Consider the following 21,946-nt stretch of genomic DNA (forward strand, 5'->3'; position numbering starts at 1 on the left):
GCGTACACCTGAATCAAACCACTACATACCCCAAACCAAAACAAACTCATAACTACAAAAGAAATACAATTCCAGAGCTGAGTACGGTGGTGTTTAACTGTGACTCTAGCTCATAGGAGGCAGAACTACTGCACATTCAAGGCCAATCTAGGCTTTGTAGAGAGCTACAGGGCTACATAGCAAGACATTTTCTCAAACAACTAAAAAGAAACAAAATGGGAACTGGGTGTGGTGACACATGCCTTTAACCCCAGCACTTGGGAGGCAGAGGTAGGAGGACTGCTGTGAGTTCGAGGCCACCCTGAGACTAAAGAGTGAATTCTAGGTCAGCCTAGGCTACAGCAAGACCTTGCCTCAAAAAACAAAAAAAAAGAAAGAAAGAAAAGAAAAGAAACAAACGGGCTGGAGGGATAGCTTAACAGTTAAGGTGTTTGCCTGCAAAGCCACAGGACCCTGGTTCGATTCCATGTAAACCAGATGCACAAGATGGTGCATGTATCTAGAGTTTATTTGCAGTGGTTGGAGGCCCAGACGTGTCCATTTTCTTTCCCTTTCTCTGTCAAATAAATTAAAAGAAAAAAAAAAGTTATAAAAAAAAATGGGCTGGAGAGATGGGGTCCTTGCCTGTAAAGCCTAACAATCCAAGTTTAATTCCCCAGGACCCAAGTAAATCCAGATGCTCAAGATGGCACATGCAACTGAAGTTCATTTGTAGTGGTTAGAGACCCTGGGGCGCCCATTCTCTCTCTCTCTCTGCAGGGCATAGTGGAACACACCTTTCATCCCAGCACTTGAGAGGCTAAGATGGGAAGATCACTTTGAGTTCTAGGCCAGCCTGAGACTCATTCCAAGTCAGCCTGAGCTGAAGAGCAAGACACTACCACAAAAAAAAAAGAAAAAAGAAAAAGAAAAAGAGAGAAAGAAGCTAAAAGAATAAAATTCTGGAGCTGAGAAGATGCCACTTGCTTGCAAAGCCTGATAATCTAGGTTCAATTCCCCAGTGCCCAGGAAAAGCTAGATGCACAAAGTGGCACATGTACCTGGAGTCTCTCTATAGTAGAGGCAGCCCTGGCATACCCATTTGCCTATTCTTTCTTTCTCACACTCTGCTTGAAAATAAATAAACAAAAATTTAAAAAAAAAAAAGAAAAGAAGCTTTTCAGAGTGCGGCTGTGGTGATTGATTGCTGATGTGTTCCCTCCTTTATCCATCTACTGTTAGAACAAATAAAGGATGTTTGCACCTTAAAAAAATAAAATTCTAACTCGCAGATTTTAAAAGTAATTCTTTATTGATAAACATTTACACCAGCATTAGAAATGTCAGTAGAAAAATAAAATTTAAATAACTTTCTATTATACAAAGATTTGATCATATTGACTAAAGTAGCTAATGAAGTAACCTAATATAAAACGTTAAGCTGGTCCAGATCATAACCAGCCTCATGGGGTACACGAAGGAAACACAATTTCACAGGACTTTCTGCATGTGAATGGCTAATGGCACCAGGGCTTCACAGTCCAGGACACAGTTCCTTAGTATCTTCCTGCAAAAAAAAAGTTTATAGCACAGAGACATCTTTCCTACACAATATTCATTACACTTTTGTATATGAACTTAATTTTCACCCCCAAAACCCTGTTAAGGAATCAAGAAATCAGTTCTTAGGGTTAGGGGCTACATCCCTCTTGGCACTTAGGAAAAAAAGTTGAAAGAGGTGGGAACAACTCTGGGAATGATGGCTTTATGTCTCTATAAAAGACATTGTTGGCAAAAATTCTCAAACTAGTCTGGCGTGGTGGCGTATATTTTATTTCCAGTGCTGAAGAGGCAGAACTAGAAGGATCACCATGAGTTCAAGGACACCCAGAGACTACATAGTGAATTCCAGGTGAGCCTATGCTAGAGCAAGACCCTACCTCAAAAAAAAAAAAAAAAAAAATCTCTCAAACTATAAGGTAAAATATTCAACATAAGCCATCCATAAATAAATGTCTTTGAGACAAGAAATAAAGACAGAAAGACCAAGGGGAATACATTCTGTATCAAAGTTTCTCCCTGAAAACATCTCAACCTACAAGCTCAATCTATATAGTGTATGCACATTTATTCACAAAAGAATGCTTCACATACTGGGATGGATAAAATATTCAATCATTTGAAGACTCATTTTATAAATGAAGTTCTTTAAGAGCGCAGAGAACCAAAACAGAAGAAACATAAAAACCATCTTTCAAAAATGTCTACATTCTTGTGTCTCGATTCTAAATAAAAAACAAAAAGAAAAAAGCCTGTCATTTTCATCATGGGTGAGTATGTTCTAAGGTTAGTATTCGGTCAGTGGGAAAGCCCACCAACTACTGGCCTACATGCTTAATTTGTGAAGTTATATTCAAAAGAATGTTTCCGTGAAATAATAAAAGGCATCCTTATACAGATGACCAAAACCATAATGCAGGATTCAGTGCTCCAAATTTCTCAAGCTAAGGGATACTTTCCAAAATCACAGCTCCTTGAACTGGAAATTGGAATTTTTAAAACTCTGTTAAAAGATTTGAGCTCTTGCTGGAGAACTGAAAAGGACATTTAGCTACATTTGAAAGTGTCCTTCTCACCTAATACATGGCACTATAATTTTGATAAGTAACCTAATTAGTCCAAAGGAAATAGCAAGTTTTTTTGTGCTCCCTTTGCAATTTTTTCCCCCAGACATTCCTGGGCAAATTGGACTTCTCAGCTATTTTTAGCCAGAAACCAGAGAGCACTCTGCTTTATGATAAATGCATGCCCTCATGGGTTGACAGTTTTTAATCTCATAAAGAAAGGTCTTCTTTGAAAATGTGAGTGTTAAGTATCAGCAGCTACTCTGAAAACAGATGACAAGAACTTTGTATTCTATACAACACAGTTCAAGTTATACAAGCTATTTAACTTTTATAATCTTTTCCCTTTTGAAGGTCACAGTTTTCAGGCCTTTCAATGAGAAAGCAAGCTACACAGCAAAACAAAAAGTAAAATAGCTAAAACTGAGATTTTAAAGACTTTTATATTTAATTCTCTGTAAGGATATAAATTCTCTTGAATAAAATGAAAAGGCAGGGCTAGAGAGATGGCTTAGTGGCTAAGGCGCTTTCCTACAAAGTCTAAGGACCTATGTTTGACTCCCCAGACACCAAATCAGCCAGACACACAAGGTCAAGGAAGGTTGCACGTGCACACAAGGTGGCACACATTTCTAGAGTTCAACTTCAGTGGCTGGAGGCCATGGTATGCTAATTCTCTCTCATTAAAAAAAAAAATGAAAAGACAGTGGGGACACATCTAACAGAGGAACTTTAGGCACTTTCTGGGAGTTGGTGATGCTCAAATACTGCAAAGTGGACTGAGGAGCTGCTACTAAATAAACACATCAGGACTAAGAGGTCAGCCACCACTAGTCTAGTCTCAGCTGTACTCACACAGTTTCTCAAATCAATCAAGTCACTAAGAAAACTATAATACAATGTTTGAAGTATAGCATTTGCGCCTGAATGTCCAAAATGTATCCTAACTGATCTGGCTTAAAAAGATGAACTCTATGGAAGTTGTCAATAATAAAAAAAATATTTTAATTAAAAAAAAGATAAACTCAACCTACAAAAATGTATGTTTCCAATTAAAGTACCTAAAATTAATAGAATTAAGAGTCATAGGAAAAGGTGGCATAGAAATTCTTTGGAAAAGAGCCCTAAGCAGGCATGATGAATTATGCCTACAGTGCTAGCTACTCTGGAAACTTATGTGGCAGGAGGATCATGTGAGCCCAGGAGTATGGGGCCAGCCTGGACAAAATAGCAAGTCTCAATTATCTAGCTTATTTTGATCAAATATAAATTCACATCTCTTAAAATATATTAAAGAGGCCAAGATAGTTATCTAAAAATTAATATTTTTTTAAAAAAAGATATTCATAAAATGTCACATTCTCAGTAGTTATGTACTGCAACAGTGGAACTAAAGCCATTACTTTGAGGCACCCTTCAGTATTTTTCCTGTTCTACTTCACCAATTTGTTCTCCAAGCTCTATCCAACCAACACCAACTTGGCTTTTCTGTCATGAAAACTGAGCAAAAGAAGAGTCTGCTAAATTTCAACTAAGATCAGATTAATTAAAAAGCTAGTAAAACATAGGCTGCTCACTTGATATCAACCTCCATCTTTTATCATTTTTGTGAAACATGCAGTATTTCAAAGAATACTGAAAACTGCAGCATGAAGGACTCTAGCCAAGAGGCCCAGAGGCTGTTGCCTTGCCTTGGCTCAGGTGAAGAAGGTGCGCATAAAATTTCTTCAGCTAAGTACCAAGAAAACGGACAGCTTGTGTGCCTGGGTTGAGAGTGATGTCTTCAGGTCTTCATCCGGGAAGCGTGGCCTGAAACAAAGGCTGAGATGCCGTTCACATTCCTGATCCCCCCTGTGGTTCCAGCTGAACAATTAAGAAGCCACCAACATGTGTGGATTCCTTTTGAAGAGTCAAAAAACTCAGAGCAAGAGTGTGTGCTATAGAGTAGCTAGAACCCGTAAAAAGGAGACCACCAACACACAGAATGTCTGTCCAGTGCCCAAGGTGAGGGCTTCAAAGGGTATCATTTCCTTCCCTGCTGCTCGGTAGACTCCAGCAATTGCTGCGCCTGTTCAAAATGGAATGTGTTAAAAAAAAAAAAGTAAGTTAAAAAATCATGAATATTTAACACTTAAAGTATTCTACTGTAAATAGAATGTTTTCCTTCCTTCTGTTCCTCCCTTTTTCTTTCCTTTTTTCTTTTTCTTTCTTTCTTTTTTTTTTTTTTTTGGTGTTTCGAGGTAGGTCTCACTGTAGCCCAGGCTGACCTGAAATTCACTAGTCTCAGGCGGGCCTCCAATTTACACTGGTCATCCTACCTCAGCCTCCTGAATGCTGGGATTAAAGATGTGTGCCACTCCATGTGGCTGTTTAAAATTTTTACATTAAAAGTCAAGTGTTAGGCCAGACATGCTCTCACACACCTTTAATCCCAGCACTCAGGAGGCAGAGGTGGGTGGATCGCCATGAGTTCAAGGCTAGCCTGAGACTACATAGTGAATACTAACTAGGCCAGCCTGGGCTAGAGCAAGACCCTACCTTGGGAAAAAAAAACTGAAAGAAAAAAAAAAGCTGGGTGTGGTGGCACACGCCTTTAATCCCAACACTTGGGAGGCAGATCACCATGAGTTCAAGGCCACTCTGAGACTACATAGTGAAGTCCAGGTTAGCCTGGGCTACAGTGAGACCCTACCTTGAAAAAAAAAACTATTCAAAGGCATAAGGACACAGAAACTGAGAGGTTCCATTCTATTTCCAAATCACTGTTTTCCTTATGCTAGTCACTATGCACAGACCACAGAACCAAACACCTGTATCTATCCAGATATTAATCTGAGTTGCCACAGAGACTCATTAATATGCAATATCTCAATCAAATGTCTATACAGGGTTAGGGTTATAATTCAGTGGTAGATCATATACTTAGCATACATAAGGCTATGGGTTCCATTCTCAATTTAAAGAATTTGCTCTAGGCCTTACTGTGAGATCTGCATGATGTGGAATAGAGAGCAATGAATGGGAAGGGAATGTGGTGGTTTGGATCAGGCGCCCCTTAAACTCATGTGTTCTGCTGAGTCCCAAGCTTAGTGGCATTTGGGAGGCAGAGCCTTGCTAGAGGAGGTGTGTTGCTGGAGGTGGACCTTGATGTTAACAAAGCTTGCCAGTGTTAGCTCGGCTTACTCTCCTGCTGCTGTTTCCACCTGCTATGGCAGAGGTGATGTCCATTCTCTGCTCATGTCATGTACTCCACCACCCCCCCCCCCCCGTGCCATCATGGAGCTGTCCCTTGAGCCTGTAACCCAAAATGAAAAAAACTTTCTTCCTAGCCAGGTGTGGTGGTGCACACCTTTAATCCCAGCCAGCCTGGACTACAGTGAGCCCCTGCCTCAAAAAAAAATTTTTTTTTGTTTTTCTCCCATCACTGCTTTAGATCTAGTGCATTATCCCAGCAACCAGAAGGTAACTACAACAGGGAATAAACTCTATTCTAGAGCCTTACAATCAGAAATGCACAAAATATTTATGCAGAATTACTGTGTATCAGATAGTATGCTAAGTGCTTTGTGTAGAACATACAAGGATGTAAGGTAGTGGTATTATCCCTATGTTACTGATAGAAAGTGAGACCAGCCAGGTGTGGTGGCACATGCCTTTAATACCAGCACTCGGGAGGCAGAGGCAGGAGGATCGCCGTGAGTTCTAGGCCACCTTGAGACTACATAGTGAATTCCAGGTCAGCCTGAGCCAGAGTGAGGCCCTACCTCGAACCCCCCCCCAAAAAATGACATAGTCAGGCCACTGTCTCTCTCTCCCTATCTATCTTATCCACACTGAAAAGGCATTAACTGCCAAAATGCAAATAACAACTATTAATATCATTTATACTTTTTATTTTATTTATTTATTTAGATATGTGTAATATGTGTGTGTATGTGTATGTGTGTGTATGCATGCATGCCAGGGCCTTTTACTGCTGCAAACAAATACTGACACTTGCACATCTTTTGGTGGCTAGCTTAGGAATTGAACCCAGACCAGCAGGGTTTACAAGCAAGCACCTTTAACACTGAGCCATCTTCCAGTCTCCTATAATTTTTATTTTTATGTTGCTTCCTTATAATTAAAAAAAAATTACTTATTTACTTGAGATAGAAAGACTGTGTATGGGCACACCAGGGCCTCTGGATGCTGCAAAAAAACTCCAGATCTATACACCACATAGTAGGTACTGGGAAACTGAAACCAGATCTGCAGATTTTGCATGCACCTTTATTTTTTATTTTTTCTGGTTTTCAAAGGTAGGGTCTCGCTCTAGCTCAGGCTGACCTGGAATTCACTATGTAGTCTTAGGGTGGCCTCAAACTCATGGCACCCCTCCTACCTCTGCCTCCCAATTGCTGGGACTAAAGGCATGTGCCACCACACCAGGCTTCCTTTGGTTTATTTGAGGTAGGGTTTACTCTGGTCCAGGCTGACCTGAATTCACTACGTAGTCCCAGACTGGCCTCGAACTCACAGCGATCCTTCTAACTTTGCCTCCTTGGTGCTGAGATTAAAGGTGTGTACCACCACACCCAGACCTTGTACCCTTATGAGTAACTTTATGGTTAGACAATACTCCTTGCAACCTCTTCTTTTTCTTTCTTTGTTTTGAATTTTGAAAAGATTTTGTTTTTTTTGATTCAAGGTTAAAAAAAAGCGCCTAATACATTAAAAGTAAGTTTTACAATTCAAAGATACTCTATTCATTCCATGCAGATAAATTTCTAAAGAAAATCCTGAAATGAACTGACTAGTCACATTAAAAATGTTTGAGTGGGGGCTAGAGATGGTTTAGTGATTAAGGCACTTGCCTGTGATGCCTAATGACCTAGGTTCAATTCCCCAGTACCCATGGAAGCCAAGTGCACATGGTGGTGCATGAGCCTGGAGTTTGTTTGCAGTGGCTAGAGGCCCTGGAATGCCCATTCTCTCTATCTGCCTCTTTCTCTCTCTCTCTCTTAAATAAATAAATAAAATTAAAGGCCAGGCATTGTGGCACACACCTTTAATCCCAGCACTTGGGAGGCAGAGGTAGTAGGAGTGCCTTGAGTTCGAAAAACCCAAGTTTGACTGGGGGCTGGAGAGATGGCTCAGTGATTAAGGTGTTTTTCTACAAAGCCTGACAACCCAGGTTAAATTCCCCAGAACCCACATAAAGCCAGATGCACAAAATGGTGCACGTATATGGAGTTCATCTGCAGCGACTAGAGACCCTGGTGTGTCCATTTTCCCGCTCTTTCTCTGCTTGCAAATAAATATTTTTTTAATTTATTCGAGAGAGAAAGAGAGAATGGGTATTTAGGGCCTCCAGCTGCTGCAAATGAACTCCAGATCCATGTGCCAACTTGTGCATCTGACTTATATGGATTCTGGTGAATTGAACGTAGGTCCTTTGGCTTTGCAGGCAAGCGCCTTAATCATTAAGCCATCTCTCCAGCTGCAAATAAATAAATAATCAAAGTATTTAAAAAAATGTTTGACTGGTATTTTAATGTCTAACATACTTGTCAAGATTCCAGCAGTAATTGGTCCCACGATGCCCATCAACAGGATGCTTACAGACATGAACCTACCATATTTGTGATGTCTGAGAGTGAAGAGGGCCAGTAATCCAGCAGGGACATGAAAGAAGACAGAAGACACCAGTGCCCACAGGAACACACCATACCACATCTCTGTGAGGGGAAGAAGGAAACATTTGGAATCACTGACTGCCAGTGCAACCCCTGCAAAGGACACCCAGCACACCCAAAATTTCTGTTTGCAAAGCCATTCAGTGGCACACTAGTTTATCAGTGATTGTTTTAAATGGCCTACAAAGGCCTACTCCTCACAGGCCTTAGCCTGTACATACAAAAATTCTTTGAGGGCTGGAGAGATGGCTTAGCAGTTAAGCACTTGCCTATGAAGCCTAAGGACCCCAGTTCAAGGCTTGATTCCCCAGGACCCACATTAGCCAGATGCACAAGGGAGCAAATGCATCTGGAATTCATTTGCAATGGCTGGAGACCCTGGCATGCCCATTAATAAATACAAATGAACCAAAAAAAAATATTTGAGCCCATGCTGGCTCACTTTGTTTAGTATTGCTTCTGAAAGCTTCCCAGCTACAAGGGCCAGTCCCTTACAAGCTAACTCTACCCTTAAACTAGGAAGTGTTGGGAGAGATTCCACCTCGAACTACCATAACTGTAAATGGCTGGGCGTGTGGCACACACCTTTAATCTCAGCACACAGGAGGTAGAGATAGGAGGATTGCTGTAAACTCAAGGCCAGCATAGGACTACAAAGCAGGTTCCAGATCAACCTGGGCTAGAGTAAGACCCTGCCTCAAAACAAGAAGAAACAAAACACAAAAACTTAAATTAAGCCAGGTGTGTTGGTGTATGCCTTTAATCCCAGCACAGGCAGAGGTAGGAGGATCACTGTGAGTTGGAGGCCAGCCTGATGGAACTGCCCCAATTTCCTATAAATAAACCTCATGAATTATGATTACTCCCAAAAAAATTCAGTAATTCATAAAAATGTATCCTTCTCGGAACATGGGGTTTCAAAGGGGAAAGTGAAGGGAAGGAGGGAATTACCATGGGATACTGATTACAATCATGAAAGTTGTCAATAAAAAAATAATAAAACAAGCTGGGCGTGGTGGCACACGCCTTTAATCCCAGCACTCGGGAGGCAAAGGTAAGAAGACTATGGCAAGTTTGAGGCCACCCTGAGACTCCATAGTGAATTCTAGGTCAGCCTGGACTACAGTGAGACCCTACCTCAAAAAAATCAAAATAAATAAATAAATTTATCCTTCTTGAGTTAATTTTAGCAATATTTTCATTAAAAAATAGGATAAGGGGGCTGGAGAGATGGCTTAGCAGTTAAGAGCTTCCTGTGAAGCCTAAGGACCCCAGTTCGAGGCTCAATTCCCCATGACCCACGTTAGCCAGATGCTCAAGGGGGTACACATGTCTGGAGTTCGTTTGCAGTGGCTAAATGCCTTGGGGTGACCATTTTCTCTCTCTCTGTGTGTCACTTTCAAATACATAAATAAAAATAAAAAATAAATAAATTTTTTTTAAAAATAGGATAAGGGAGCTGAAGAGATGGCTTAGCAATTAAGGCACTTGCTTGCGAAGCCTAAGGACCCAGGTTCAATTCCACAGAACCCACATAAGCCAAATGCACATGGTGGCACATGTGTCTGGAGTTCATCTGCAGTGGCTAGAGGCCCTGGTGCACCAATTACCTCTCTCTCTCTCTCAATTAAATAAATAGAAATTTTAGCTGGGCATGGTGGCACACGCTTTTAATCCCAGCACTCAGGAAGCAGAGGTAGGAGGATCTGCATGAGTTTGAGACCACCCTGAAACTATATAGTGAATTCCAGGTCAGCCTGGACCAGAAAGAAACCCTACCTTGAAAAACAAACAAAACAAAAAAATTAAGCCGGGCGTGGTGGCGCACGCCTTTAATCCCAGTACTCGGGAGGCAGAGGTAGGAGGATCGCCATAAGTTCGAGGCCACCCTGAGACTCCATAGTGAATTCCAGGTCAGCCTGGGCTAGAGTGAGACCCTACCTCGAAAAACCAAAAAAAAAAAAAAAAAAAAAATTAAGAAAATAAATAGAAATTTTAAAAATAGGATAAGGACCCAAAATTGGGGTTCACAAGTTTAGGAGACCCTTCCTGAACCCCAAATCCTGCATCATTAGGAGGTAGGGACTAGCTAGCTACAGGACATTATTCACTGGAAGAGAGACTCTGGGGGGTTATACATTGTCCTGTATGGAGCCATTGCACAGAAAATCTGTTAACTATATAGACTGTCTATGTCTGATGTAACTGTTTATAGTTGCATTGTACAAGTAACAAATGCAATCAATACCAGGAACAGTCATGGCCCTTAAATTTTTTTTTTTTTTTTAATGTAGTGGTCTCAAACTCACAGCGATCCTCCTATCTCTGACTCATGCACCACCACACCAGGCAATAACTCACTTTTTGCTTTGTTAAAACAACAAAGCTTTTAGCTGAGCCTAGTGGTACAAGCCTTTAATCCCAGCACTTGAGAAGTGGAGGTAGGAGGATCAGCAATTCAAGGTCAACCTTGGCTTTGAAGGTTCAACCTTGGTTTGAAGCCACTGTGGACTACATAATACACAGTCTCAAAAAGCAAAAGGGGTTGGGCCCAGTACTCGGAAGGCAGAGGTAGGAGGATTGCCGTGAGTTCAAGGCCACCCTGAGACTACATGGTGAATTCCAGGTCAGCCTGGACCAGAGTGAGACCCTGTCTTGAAAAACCAAAGGGAAAAAAAAAAAAAGCAAAAGGGGGGCTGGAGAAATGGCTCCAGTGGTTAAGGTACCTGCCTAAGAAGCCTAAGGACACAGGTTCCAATTCCCAATACTCATGTAAGCCAGATACACAATGTCATGCATCTGGAGTTCATTTGCAGTGGCTAGATGCTCTGGTGTGACTATTCTCTCTCTTTCTTTTTGCCTCTCTCTCAGTTAAATATTATTTTTTAAATAAGGGACTATGGGCCGGGCATGGTGGTGCATGCCTTTAATCCCAGTACTTGGGAGGCAGAAGTAGGAGAACTGCCTTGAGACTACATAGTGAATTCCAGGTCAGCCTGAGCAAGAATGAGACCCTACCTCAAAAAACAAAACAAAACAAACAACAAAAAAACATGTGTGTGTGGGGGGGACTATGGAAATGGTTCAGTAGATAAAGTACTTACAATACAAGTTTGAGTACCAGAATTCAGATTCCCAAATCCACTGCAGGTTGGGCATGGTGACCTGCCTATAACTCAAGCACTCAAGGAGGTGGAGACAGGCGGTGTCCCAGGTCAAGCTGGCTATCTAGACTAGTTCAATCAGCGAGCTCTAAGGTTCAAGTAGGAAAGAGACTGACTCAGTAAATAAAGTAGAGAACAGAAGAGGAAGACGCTGGATGTCAATCAACATCTGGCCTCTAAGCATCATGTATATCACACATACACACATTTAAAACATACATATAGGGCTGGACAGACTGTTTAGTGGTTAAGGCGCTTGCCTGCAAAGCCAAAAGACTCAGGTTCAATTCTTTAGTTCCCACATAAGCCAGATGCACAAGGTGGTGCATGTATCTAGTTTGTTTACAGAGGCTAGAGGCCCTGGCCTACCCATTCCCATTCTTTCTCTTTCTCCCTTCCTCCCTCCCTCTCAAATAATAAAATAAAAATAAATTATATATATATATGTGTATACACACACACACATACATACATGTATGTGCATGTGTGTAGATTTTTCACAACAGTGACAACTGAGTAGACTCAAAACTCATGAAAAGACTACAGAGATGGCTCAGTGATGAAGCATGCTTCCTGTGCACACTAAGGCCCAGAGGGGGCTTGATATGGCCAGATCCCATGTTAAAGAGCTGGCAAAGCCACCATGTCTGTAACTAGTCCCATGATGGAGCAGGATCAGTACAGACTCTGACTCAAACAAGAACTGGTAGAAGCCTAGAAGCCGGGTGTGGTGGTGCATGCCTTTAATCCCAGCACTCAGAAGGTAAAGGTAGGAAGATCACTGAGAATTCGAGGCCACCCTGAGGGTACATAGTGAATTCCAGGTCAGCTTGGATTAGAGTGAAACCCTACCTTGAAAGAAAAAAAAACAAAACTGATGGTAAAGGAATGGATGGAAACAACCTGTGTTCAATCCGACCACTGCTAGCAAAAACACCTGCTGCCGCAGGAGAGCACATGGGGCCCTGCAAGGAACTACACATGTGTATAGGCCACACGTGCATGCGCATGCACACAGGAACGCACACATGCGCAAAAAACTCACCACGCACACAAAAAACAAAACTCATCAAAGTGCTGAGAAGCAGTAACAGTTAAACTCTGAGCATTAAAGAAGACATCACTCTCATACTCGCCAAGACTTGGGGACCCTCCTGGAAAAGGTGGTAGAAGGATTAAGAGAGCCAGAGGATGGGAAGGAATGCTTTGTATTCTGGACATCAGGTGGCCAGTACCTTCATGACCTCAAAGCACCTGCTGTTACCTGCACAATACTGGGCCCATCAACATGTCGATCTGGATGATGAAGGCAAAAAACATAAAAAGAAATAAAATGGCTGGAGAGTGTGCTTAGTGGTTAAGGCACTTGCCTAAAAGGAAAAGGACCCAGGTTCGATTCCCCAGGACCCATGTAAATCAGATGCACAAGGTGGCACATGCATCTGGAGTTTGCAGTGGCTGGAGGCCTTGGAGTGCCCATTCTCTCACCCTCTCTAAATGAACAAATGAATGAATAAGACATAAAAATATGAGGAAGCCTGGTTGGAGGGAGGAAGGAGTTCAGGAGTATGAGTGGAGAGCAAAAGAGAGTGATGGGAGGGTATTACAATCAAAATAGCCACACGAAGGCTGGGTATGGCAGCGCACACCTTTAATCCCAACACTCAGGAGGCAGAGATGTAAGATCACCCTGAGTTTGATACCAGCCTGAGGCTGCATAGTGAATTCCAGGCCACTTTGGGCTAGAATGAAACCCTACCCTGATCAGCCTGGGCTAGAGTAAGACCCTACCTCACACACACAAAAAAATTAAATCAAGTCAAAACAAAACCCTTGTTTTAAAAAAAGTTTATAGGCAGGTGTGGTGGCACACACCTTTAATCCCAGCACTTGGGAGGGAGACAGAGGTAGGAGGATCACCTGTGAGTTCAAGGCCACCCTGAGACTCCATAATGAGTTCCAGGCCAGCCTGGGCTAGAGGGAGATCCTACCTTGAAGAACCAAAAATAAAAAATAAAAAAGTGGGTTTGAACATAGGTACCACCCTATAGCTATCAGCCAAATTTGTTCCCCAAAATTCATTTAAAATCTGATGGGACTCTGGTTTTAAGAGAAAGATTCACAGGGCATGATGGCACAAGCCTTTATGGCATTCAAGAGGCAGAGGTAGGAGGATCACTGTGAGTTCAAAGTCAGCCTTTGATTACATAGTGAATTCCAGATCAGCCTGGACTAGAGGGGGACTCTTCCTTAAAAAAAACAAACAAACAAAAAAAAAAAAACTGTGGTGGCACATGCCTTTAATCCCAGCACTTGGGAGGCAGAGGTAGGTGGATCGCCATGAGTTCGAGGCCACCCAGAAACAGCTAAGCCTACCTCAAAAAAAAAAGATTCATTTATTCATTCTCTCTCTTCTGTGTCCCAATCCCACCCTCCTCTGCCATGTGAAAACACAGTGACAAGACATCGATCTATCTGAAAAACAGAAAGGGAACCTTCAGCACAACTAGAGCATGCTGGCACACTGGTCCCCAGACCTACCTCTAGAAACTGAAAAAATAAATCACTGTTATTTAAACTAGGACTCAAACTATCTAGTCTGGAATTTTTTTTTATTTTTTATTTTTTATTTTTTATTTTTTATTTTTTTGAGGTAGGATCTTGCTCTACTCCAGGTTGACCGGGAACTACTATGTAGTCTCAGGGTGGCCTTGAACTCATGGTAATCCTCTTACTTCTGTCTCTCCAGTGCTGGGATTAAAGATGTGCACTACCATGGCTGGCTAGTGTGGAATTTTGTAACAGCAGTGTGGCTACAACACCAATAGTTACTCACTCCCATCCTCCACCACACCCCCAAGGAAGGCCACTAATACACAACTCAATTTCCCTAAAGCTGTAAAGCCACTGCAGGTCAGCACCTTCCTGAATTCTGGAGAAGAAGTACACAGTGCCCCGACAGCCCTGAGCCACATCCATTAGCTACTTCAGGACTGACAAATTTTATATAGCACCACTTAAGTCACTTTAAGTATGAGAGGAAAAAAAGCTTTATTATATTAGATGAGTACTTCTCAGATGGATAAGACTTTAAAAGCAATATAAACCCAGATCTATAAAACACTTCTTTAAAAACCAAGTGATTTCTCTTTAATCTACATCCCAAATTTGCCATGTATTTAATAGCTATTTATTGATCGTCATATAATACTTTTCATTTTCCTGGCTCAATATACTGCCAAAAGTATTTGTTTGGGGCTGGAGGGATGGCTTAGCAGTTAAGGTGCTAGATTGCAAAGCCAAAGAGCCCAGATTCAATTCCCCCAGACCCACATAAGCCAGATGCACAAGGTGGCACATGCTTCTGGAATTTGTTTGCAGTAGCTGAAGGCCCTGGCATGCCCATTCTCTCCCTATCTACCTCTCTCTCAAAAAATAATTTTTTAAAACTATTTGTTGGGCTGGAGAGCTGGCTTAGAGGTTAAGGACCCAACAGGCGCAATAGTGGCATGTCTGCTATGGGGGAAAACAGCCACTCTAATTGGACTTGAGGCCTGCTCCACAGGAGGGAATACATCCCTGACACTGAAAACCTGTAACAGGTAGTCATGAGCCCTAGGGGTATAACATTTGCTGGTATCTGGCTAAATGCATATACTATGCTCACCAAACTCCCCACTAAGCACTTCTTTTAATGTTCATACCCATATATTAATGCTACTCTCACTTTTGGTTAGAGAACCTTCTCTTTTCAGTTGGCAGTAACCTTGGAATGACTCAGAAGGCAACATGATGCTGAGAAGAAATGACAAAGGAGTGCTCAGCACTGCAATATCTCTATCACACCTCCAAGGCTCAGGGTCCATTGCAGAAGAGGTGGCAGAAAGAATGTAAGAGCCAAAGAAAGGGTAGGATTCCTTACTAAGTGCTCCTCCAGACACAAAAGCCGGGCGTGGTGGCACGCCTTTAACCCCAGCACTGGGGAGACAGAGGTAGGAGGATCAATGTGAGTTTGAGGCCATTCCAGGTCAGCCTGTGCTAGAGTGAGACCCTACCTCAAAAAACAACAACAACAAAAAAGTCAGCTCAAACTGATCTTTATTTATTTAGGCATGCGCACACGCATGTGTGTGTGTTGTGGGAAAGGGTGCCAGGGTCTCTTGCCACTGCAATGTAATGCCAGATTCTTGGTCACTCCTTGTGTAAAGCTTATGTGGCTGGATGGAGAATTTAACCCAGGCTGGCAGGCTTTGCAAACAAGACCCTTTGGCCACTGAGCCAAACTCTCTCCAACCCCTCAACTGATGTGATTCTTCCTGTCTGTTTTGACTGTGTCTCTTATAACCTTGGCTGAACTCCCTGAACCTCGAACTCCCTGAGTAGCCAATGACTCAGAATTACTGATGCTCCTGCTTCTACCCTCAGAGTGCTAGGTTTACAGGTATGTGCCCCCTTGCCTGGTTTTATGTGGTACTGGGGATCTGTCATCCCCACGTGAGTCACAGAGCAACACCACACACTGAGGGTCAAACTTGAGGCAGGTTCAGATTGAACCCAGGACTTCATGCATGTTAACAAGGCACTTTACTAAGTTACATCCCTAACCCCTTTGGCAGATGTGATTCTATAAAATTAGGGGCTGGCCAGGCATGGTGGTGCACACCATTAATCCCAGCACTTAGGAGGTAGAGGCAAGAGGATTGTCATGAGTTTGAGGCCACCCTGAGACTACACAGTGAATTCCGGATCAGCCTGAGGTAAAGTGAGACCCTACCTTGGAAAAAAAAAAAAAAAACCTAGGTCAACTCACAAGTGAATGCATGGGGTCATCAGACCCACATCTGAGATTCCAGCACCCCCTAGGCCAACTGTATACAATAAATGCACAAGGTCTTGTGGACTCGGGGAGATAAAGTACATAGAGGACAAAAGATCAAGGAACAATGAGCTCCAATGAGATGGTGTCTCTGGAGTCTCCATGCTGTGTAAGTAAGCCCTCACCCCAAGACTGAAGGAGAAGCATCCACGGTAATCCCCATATAATGAGCTCCATCCAAGGTGATTTCTTTGGATTCTCCATGCTCTGTATGTAAGCTCTCACCCAGAGGCTAAGGGAGAGTATCTGCAGAAGTAATTCTGATATAGTGAACTCCACTGAAGCGCCGCTCTGTGGTCCCATACTCCTGAACAAGCCCGGCGTGGTGGCGCATGCCTTTAATCCCAGCATTTGGGAGGCAAAGGTAGGAGGATCGCCATGTGGCCACCCTGAGACTACATAGTGAATTCTAGGTCAGCCTGGGCTAGAGCAAGACTTTACCTTGAAAAAAAAAAAAAAAAAACCACCATACTCCTGGACAGGGACAAGGAGCTTCTAGAAGCAGCCACAATGAAGTCGTCATTCAGGGTGGAATGAGACTTCTCGGTGGTGGGCTCCTCTGGGGTCCTGATGCTCTCTGTATGTTGAGCCCTCATCCTGAGACTGAGGGAGGAACATCCAAGGAGTAATTCTGACATGGGAAGCTCTATCAAAGTGGCTGCTTGGGGGGCCCACATTCCTATAAGTAACCTCCCTTTATGCTCTGTAAGTGACTCCCCTCCCATAAACTCATTGTTTCACCACACTGGTATTGGTGTACTCTTACTTTGGTCTGCCATCTTTGCCCTATTTGGGGTGAAGAGGTGTGCCTGTATCTCCCTAGGAGAAAAGCTCCCCCACACCAGGTGAACCGAATGCAACCATAAAGAAGTGGGAAAGGGAGGCAGTCACTCAGAAAGGTTAGATGTTATGCTACTGACTCTGTTTTTAGTGTTTTTGTTTTGTTTTTTGAGGCAGGGTCTTACTCTAGCTCAGGCTGACCTACAATTCCCCATGTAGTCTCAGGGTGGCCTTGAACTCATGGTGATCCTCCTACCTCTGCCTCCTGAGTGCTAGGAATAAAAGTGTGTACCACCACGCTCAGCTGGCTCCTCTGTTTTTTTTTTTAATACATTTTTTGTTTATTTCTACTTATTTATTTGAGAGTGAGAGAGAGAGAAAGAGGCAGATATATATAGAGAGAATGGATGCGCCAGGGCCTCCAGCCACTGCAAACAAACTCCAGACACGTGCGCCCCCTTGTGTATCTGGCTAACATGGGTCAAACCAGGGTCCTTAAGCTTCACAGGCAAGCGCTTAACCGTTAAGCCATCTCTCCAGACCTCCTCTGTTGTTTTTTAAAATATTTTGTGAAAAAAAGAGCAAGAAGGTGAGTGAGTGAGTATAGGCATACCAGTTCTGCTGCAAACTCCAGACACATATGGCACTTTGTGTATCTGGTTTTATGTTACTATTGAACCCTGGCTAAAGAGGTTTTGCAAGTAAGTGCTGAGCCACCTGGCTCATATGCTGCTGACTTTGAAAAAAAAGGATAGGACCATAAACTAATACCTTGGTTTTAGCCTAGTGAGACCCATTTTGAGCTTCTGATCTCCAGAACTGGAAAAAGTACACTTACGTAAAATACCACTCTATTTCTGCTGGGAGAGGGGGTGTGGCCACTAGTAAATTACCTGTGCTCTGGTAAATAAACCCCACCTATGCTCATACAAGCAACCCTAATTAAACTCGGGAACACACACACACACAGAAGCTGGACATGATGGCTCATGCCTTTAATCCCAGCATTTGGGAGGCCAAAGTAGGAGGATTTTTGTGAGTTCCAGGCCAGCCTAAGCTAGAGAGAGAACCTACCTCAAAAAAAAAAAAAAAAAAAAAAAAAAAAGACATCAATAAAGAAGAATAAAGAAGGAGGACTAACTGGGAAGAAGGGGTTCAGTAAGAGTAGGAGGGGCTGGAAAGATGGGTTAAGCACTTGCCTGTGACGCCTTAGGACCTCAGTTAAAGGCTCAATTCCCCAGGACCCACGTTAGCCAGATGCACAAGGGGGCGCATGTGTCTGGGATTCCCCCCCCCGCCCCCCCGTCTTTCTCTCTGTCTGTCGCTCTCAAATAAATAAATTAAACAAAAAAAGATTAAAAAAAAAAAAAGAGGAGGATGTGATTGGTGCATGCACTTGGATGGCTGAAGCAGGAGGATCCTCAGATTCTAAGCCCGCCTCAGCTACAAAGCAAGACCTTGTCTCAAACAAACAAAAAGAGACAGACACGAATCTAAGCAACTTAAAATAATGGAAGGTTTGGCAGAAACTTAAATGGCTAAATTGGAAAGGTAGGTTTAAAAAAAATCAATTCAAAGCTTCTTAGACTCAGAATATTCTACAGTAATGATTCTGCCATAATGGGCGTAATGAGTTGGCATAATCTATAAGTAACCTATGGAACTAAAATAGAAATGATGCCAGATTCAGGACATTGAAAATTCATGTAAAGAGGGCTCTGATACCTCAAATAGGTGTTAAACTTCATGTACCTATTATACCCAGTATTCCAACTAAAGGTGAGACATGGCAGAGAGGGGATGTGATTACAACCACATTCTGATCAACCTGAGGTCCAGGGCAATCCTTGTCCAGGTTTATGCACCTACAGGGCTAGGTCACCTGAGAGAAATTTAATTAAATCTCTATATTAAATAACAATACCTATCAGTGTTAAATACTTTAGAAATGATTAGAATAGAAATTTTCCCTGCTATCCCTGAGTGGTGGCATACACCTTTAATACCAGCACTAAGGAAGTAAAGATAGTAGGATCACCAAGAGTTCGAGGCCACCCTGAGACTACATAGTGAATTCCAGGCCAGCCTGGGCAAGACTCTACCTCGAAAAACCAAAAAAAAGAAAGAAAAACAAAATCACCCCTGCTTGTAAGATACACATTGAGGATTGAAGAATCAGGCAAAATGCCATGACCTTCGGCAACTTCCTTTGAAAAGGCTCCACAAGAGGTTAAAATGAAGGGGGCAGAGGTATGCAGGTGGCACAGGCCTTTAATCCCAGCCCTTGGAAGGTTGAGGTAGATCTCTGTGAGTTCAAGGGCAGTGAAGCTAGAGTGAATTCCAAGTCAGACTGGACTAGAATGAGAATGAGACTGTCTTAAAAAATAAAAATAAACCGGGCATTGTGGCGTATGCCTTTAGACCCAGCACTTGGGAGGCAGAGGTAGGAGGATAACCATGAGTTCAAGGCCACCTTGAGACTACATAGTGAACTCCAGGTCAGTCTGGGCTTCAGTGAGACCCTATGTCAAGAAACCAAAAACAGCCGGGCATGGTGGTGCACGCCTTTATTCCCAGCACTCGGGAGGCAGAGGTAGGAAGATTGCCATGAGTTCAAGGCCATCCTGAGATGACAGAGTTAATTCCAGGTCAGCCTGGACCAGAGTGAGACTCTACCTCAAAAAAACAAAAAAGAAAAAAAGAAAAAACACAAATATTAAAATAAGCCAGGAATGGTGGCACATGCCAGCACTTGGGAGGCTGAGGTATAAGAGCACTGTGAGTTCAAGGCCACTCTGAGACTACATAGTGAATTCCAGGTCAATCTGAGCTAGAGTGAGACCCTACCTCAAAAATCAAAACAATATACACACACACACATGCAGGGAAGTTACACTGATGTATATGCACATGTACATGCAATAGAGAAAGCCTCAGAACCAAAGGTTAAGCTTTGCCCAATGACAAATACACAACTCTGGTCTCATGACCTAATCTACTCCAGGTGTGTAGTAGGGATACCCCCCAGACTTATGTAAGTACATGATCACACAACTTCCTAAATGGACCCCCACTGTTTAGCGATGCACAGCTCTATCATCGAACCTAAGTATATGGATATTTGCTTTACTGTTTTTCAACTTTTTGTAAAGCTCGGAAATGTCCCAAATACAGAACTGGATAAACAAGGGAACAAAAACAAACTAACCTAGTTCCTAGCAAAGTATGAACACTTAATTGTTTGGAGGGTGTCCAGCGTTGTACATATTTTCATCACTGTAATTTGTGATCCTGATGCCTTTTTAAACAAGTTCATCTTCCCGCTTCTCATTTGGGCAGGATTACAAACTAACATCTTAATCTGCCACAACAGAGTCTACAAGGCAGCACGTCTCAGGTGTCCACTGAAGAGCACCTGATAGTCGCTGCTCAGGGGATAAGAAATCACAGGTGCCTTATTTAACAGTACAGTCAGAGCTGGGCGTGGTGGCGCACACCTTTAATCCCAGCACTTGGGAGGCAGAGGTAGGAGGATTGCTGTGAGTTCAAGGCCATCCTAAAACTACATAGTTAATTCCAGGTTAGCCTGGGCCAGAGTTGAGAACCTATCTCGAAACATCAAAAATAAATAAATAAATTGGGGGAGGGTATTAACATGGAGTTTTTTTACAATCATGGAAAATGCTAATAAAAATTTGAAATAAATAAATAAATAAAAAAGATTAGTCAACAATCTCATCTGCTTTCCCTTTGAAGGGTCTCAGGCCCAGTTCTCGCACTGTACTAAGATTGCCAACTTTGCTGGAGAACCCCAAATTTCCCCTTGTCACCACTGGTCTGTCGCCTTGCCTTTACAGATCCAACACACAAGTGCCAGGCATGGTGGCACACGCCTTTAATCCCAGCACTCAGGAGGCAGACGAAGGAGGGTCACTGTGAGTTCGAGGCCACCCTGAGACTCCATAGTGAATTCCAGATCAGCGTGGGCTACAGTTAAGACCCTACCTTGAAAATATACAAAACAAAACAGAAGATCCAACCCAAATAACCCCTCACAAAGCCACTATGCGTTTTCGGGGGGGGGGGGGGACAGGCAGTTCTACGTTGTATTACAACTTTGAAACCTTCCCACCAGACCCAGCCGAAGGTCGGATAGGAGACAAATAAATAAATCAAAAAGCGATGTCGTGTGGGTGGGAGACCCGGCAACAGGTCTCAGAAAGGGATTCCTAGAAAGAGCAGCGGGACGAGGTGGGTTTGGACTGGGTGCCAGTGCCCGGCAGGCAGGTCCCGGGCGCTAGACACAAAGGGAGGGTACACCCCGAGCCGACCGCCCGCCAGGAGAGGCCAGGCGCCTCAATCGACCCGGGGGCGACTCGGAAGCCGCCGCGAGCGTTCGCAAACTCCCAGGGGCCGTCGCGGGGTGGGCCGGCGGCCTCGGCTCGGGCCTCGCCCACAGTGCCGCGGGTGGCCGGCGGGACCAGTCAGGAAGAACCCCTGGGAAGAGGCTCCTGGACTCCGGAGCCCGAAACGGCCTGCAGGAGGCCGGTCGGGCGGCGCGCGGGGCGCAGGCGCGGACGGGGCGGGGCCGTACCTGGGAAGGAGCAGAGAGAAGTAGAGTTGGGGCACAGGGTCCCGTTGCCCACCCGCGGCACGAGCTTCAGGCTGAGGATCTGCTGCAGGAGACCCGCCGATCCCCCGCTGCCGCCGCCCCCCTCGCGCTCCATCCCGCCGCCATCCACCGCAGCGATGAGGGGAAAGGCGACCAAGGAGCTGCAGTCCCTCACACCTGCGCCGCCTCAGCGTCACCTTCTTCCAAGGGCCTCTTCCTCCCACCTCAACGGC

General features: G+C 43.6%; 1 protein-coding gene and 1 non-coding gene across 3 annotated transcripts; both read right to left on the bottom strand.

The window, feature by feature from the left end:
* Positions 1–1,272: 1,272 nt before the first annotated feature.
* Tmem170a (transmembrane protein 170A) lies at positions 1,273–21,923 on the bottom strand. 2 transcript variants are annotated; one of them, XM_004659609.2, is made up of 3 exons: positions 21,696–21,923; positions 8,153–8,323; positions 1,273–4,671 (listed from the first exon to the last, which is right to left on the bottom strand). In XM_004659609.2, the coding sequence occupies exons 1-3, from the start codon at positions 21,826–21,828 to the stop codon at positions 4,541–4,543; spliced, it is 435 nt and encodes a 144-aa protein (XP_004659666.1). In that variant the 5' UTR covers positions 21,829–21,923; the 3' UTR covers positions 1,273–4,540. The 2 variants fall into 2 exon arrangements, with proteins under 2 accessions (XP_004659666.1, XP_004659667.1); XM_004659610.2 differs by having other exon boundaries at positions 8,222–8,323; positions 21,696–21,914.
* On the bottom strand, positions 10,425–10,542 carry LOC123457921. The gene has a single exon (XR_006635272.1).
* Positions 21,924–21,946: the final 23 nt, after the last annotated feature.

The sequence above is a fragment of the Jaculus jaculus genome, chromosome 1 (assembly GCF_020740685.1).
Source record: "Jaculus jaculus isolate mJacJac1 chromosome 1, mJacJac1.mat.Y.cur, whole genome shotgun sequence".
Taxonomy (NCBI): Eukaryota; Metazoa; Chordata; class Mammalia; order Rodentia; family Dipodidae; genus Jaculus; species Jaculus jaculus.

Excerpts from the sequence above, each read along its gene's own strand:
- Tmem170a (XM_004659609.2), bottom strand. The coding sequence starts at position 21,828 with ATGGAGCGCGAGGGGGGCGGCGGCAGCGGGGGATCGGCGGGTCTCCTG. Across the intron at positions 8,324-21,695 it reads TTCTCTCTGCTCCTTCCCAG|AGATGTGGTATGGTGTGTTC; the intron begins GTACGGCCCCGC and ends TTCCCCTCACAG. Across the intron at positions 4,672-8,152 it reads TACTGCTGGAATCTTGACAA|GCGCAGCAATTGCTGGAGTC; the intron begins GTATGTTAGACA and ends CATTTTGAACAG.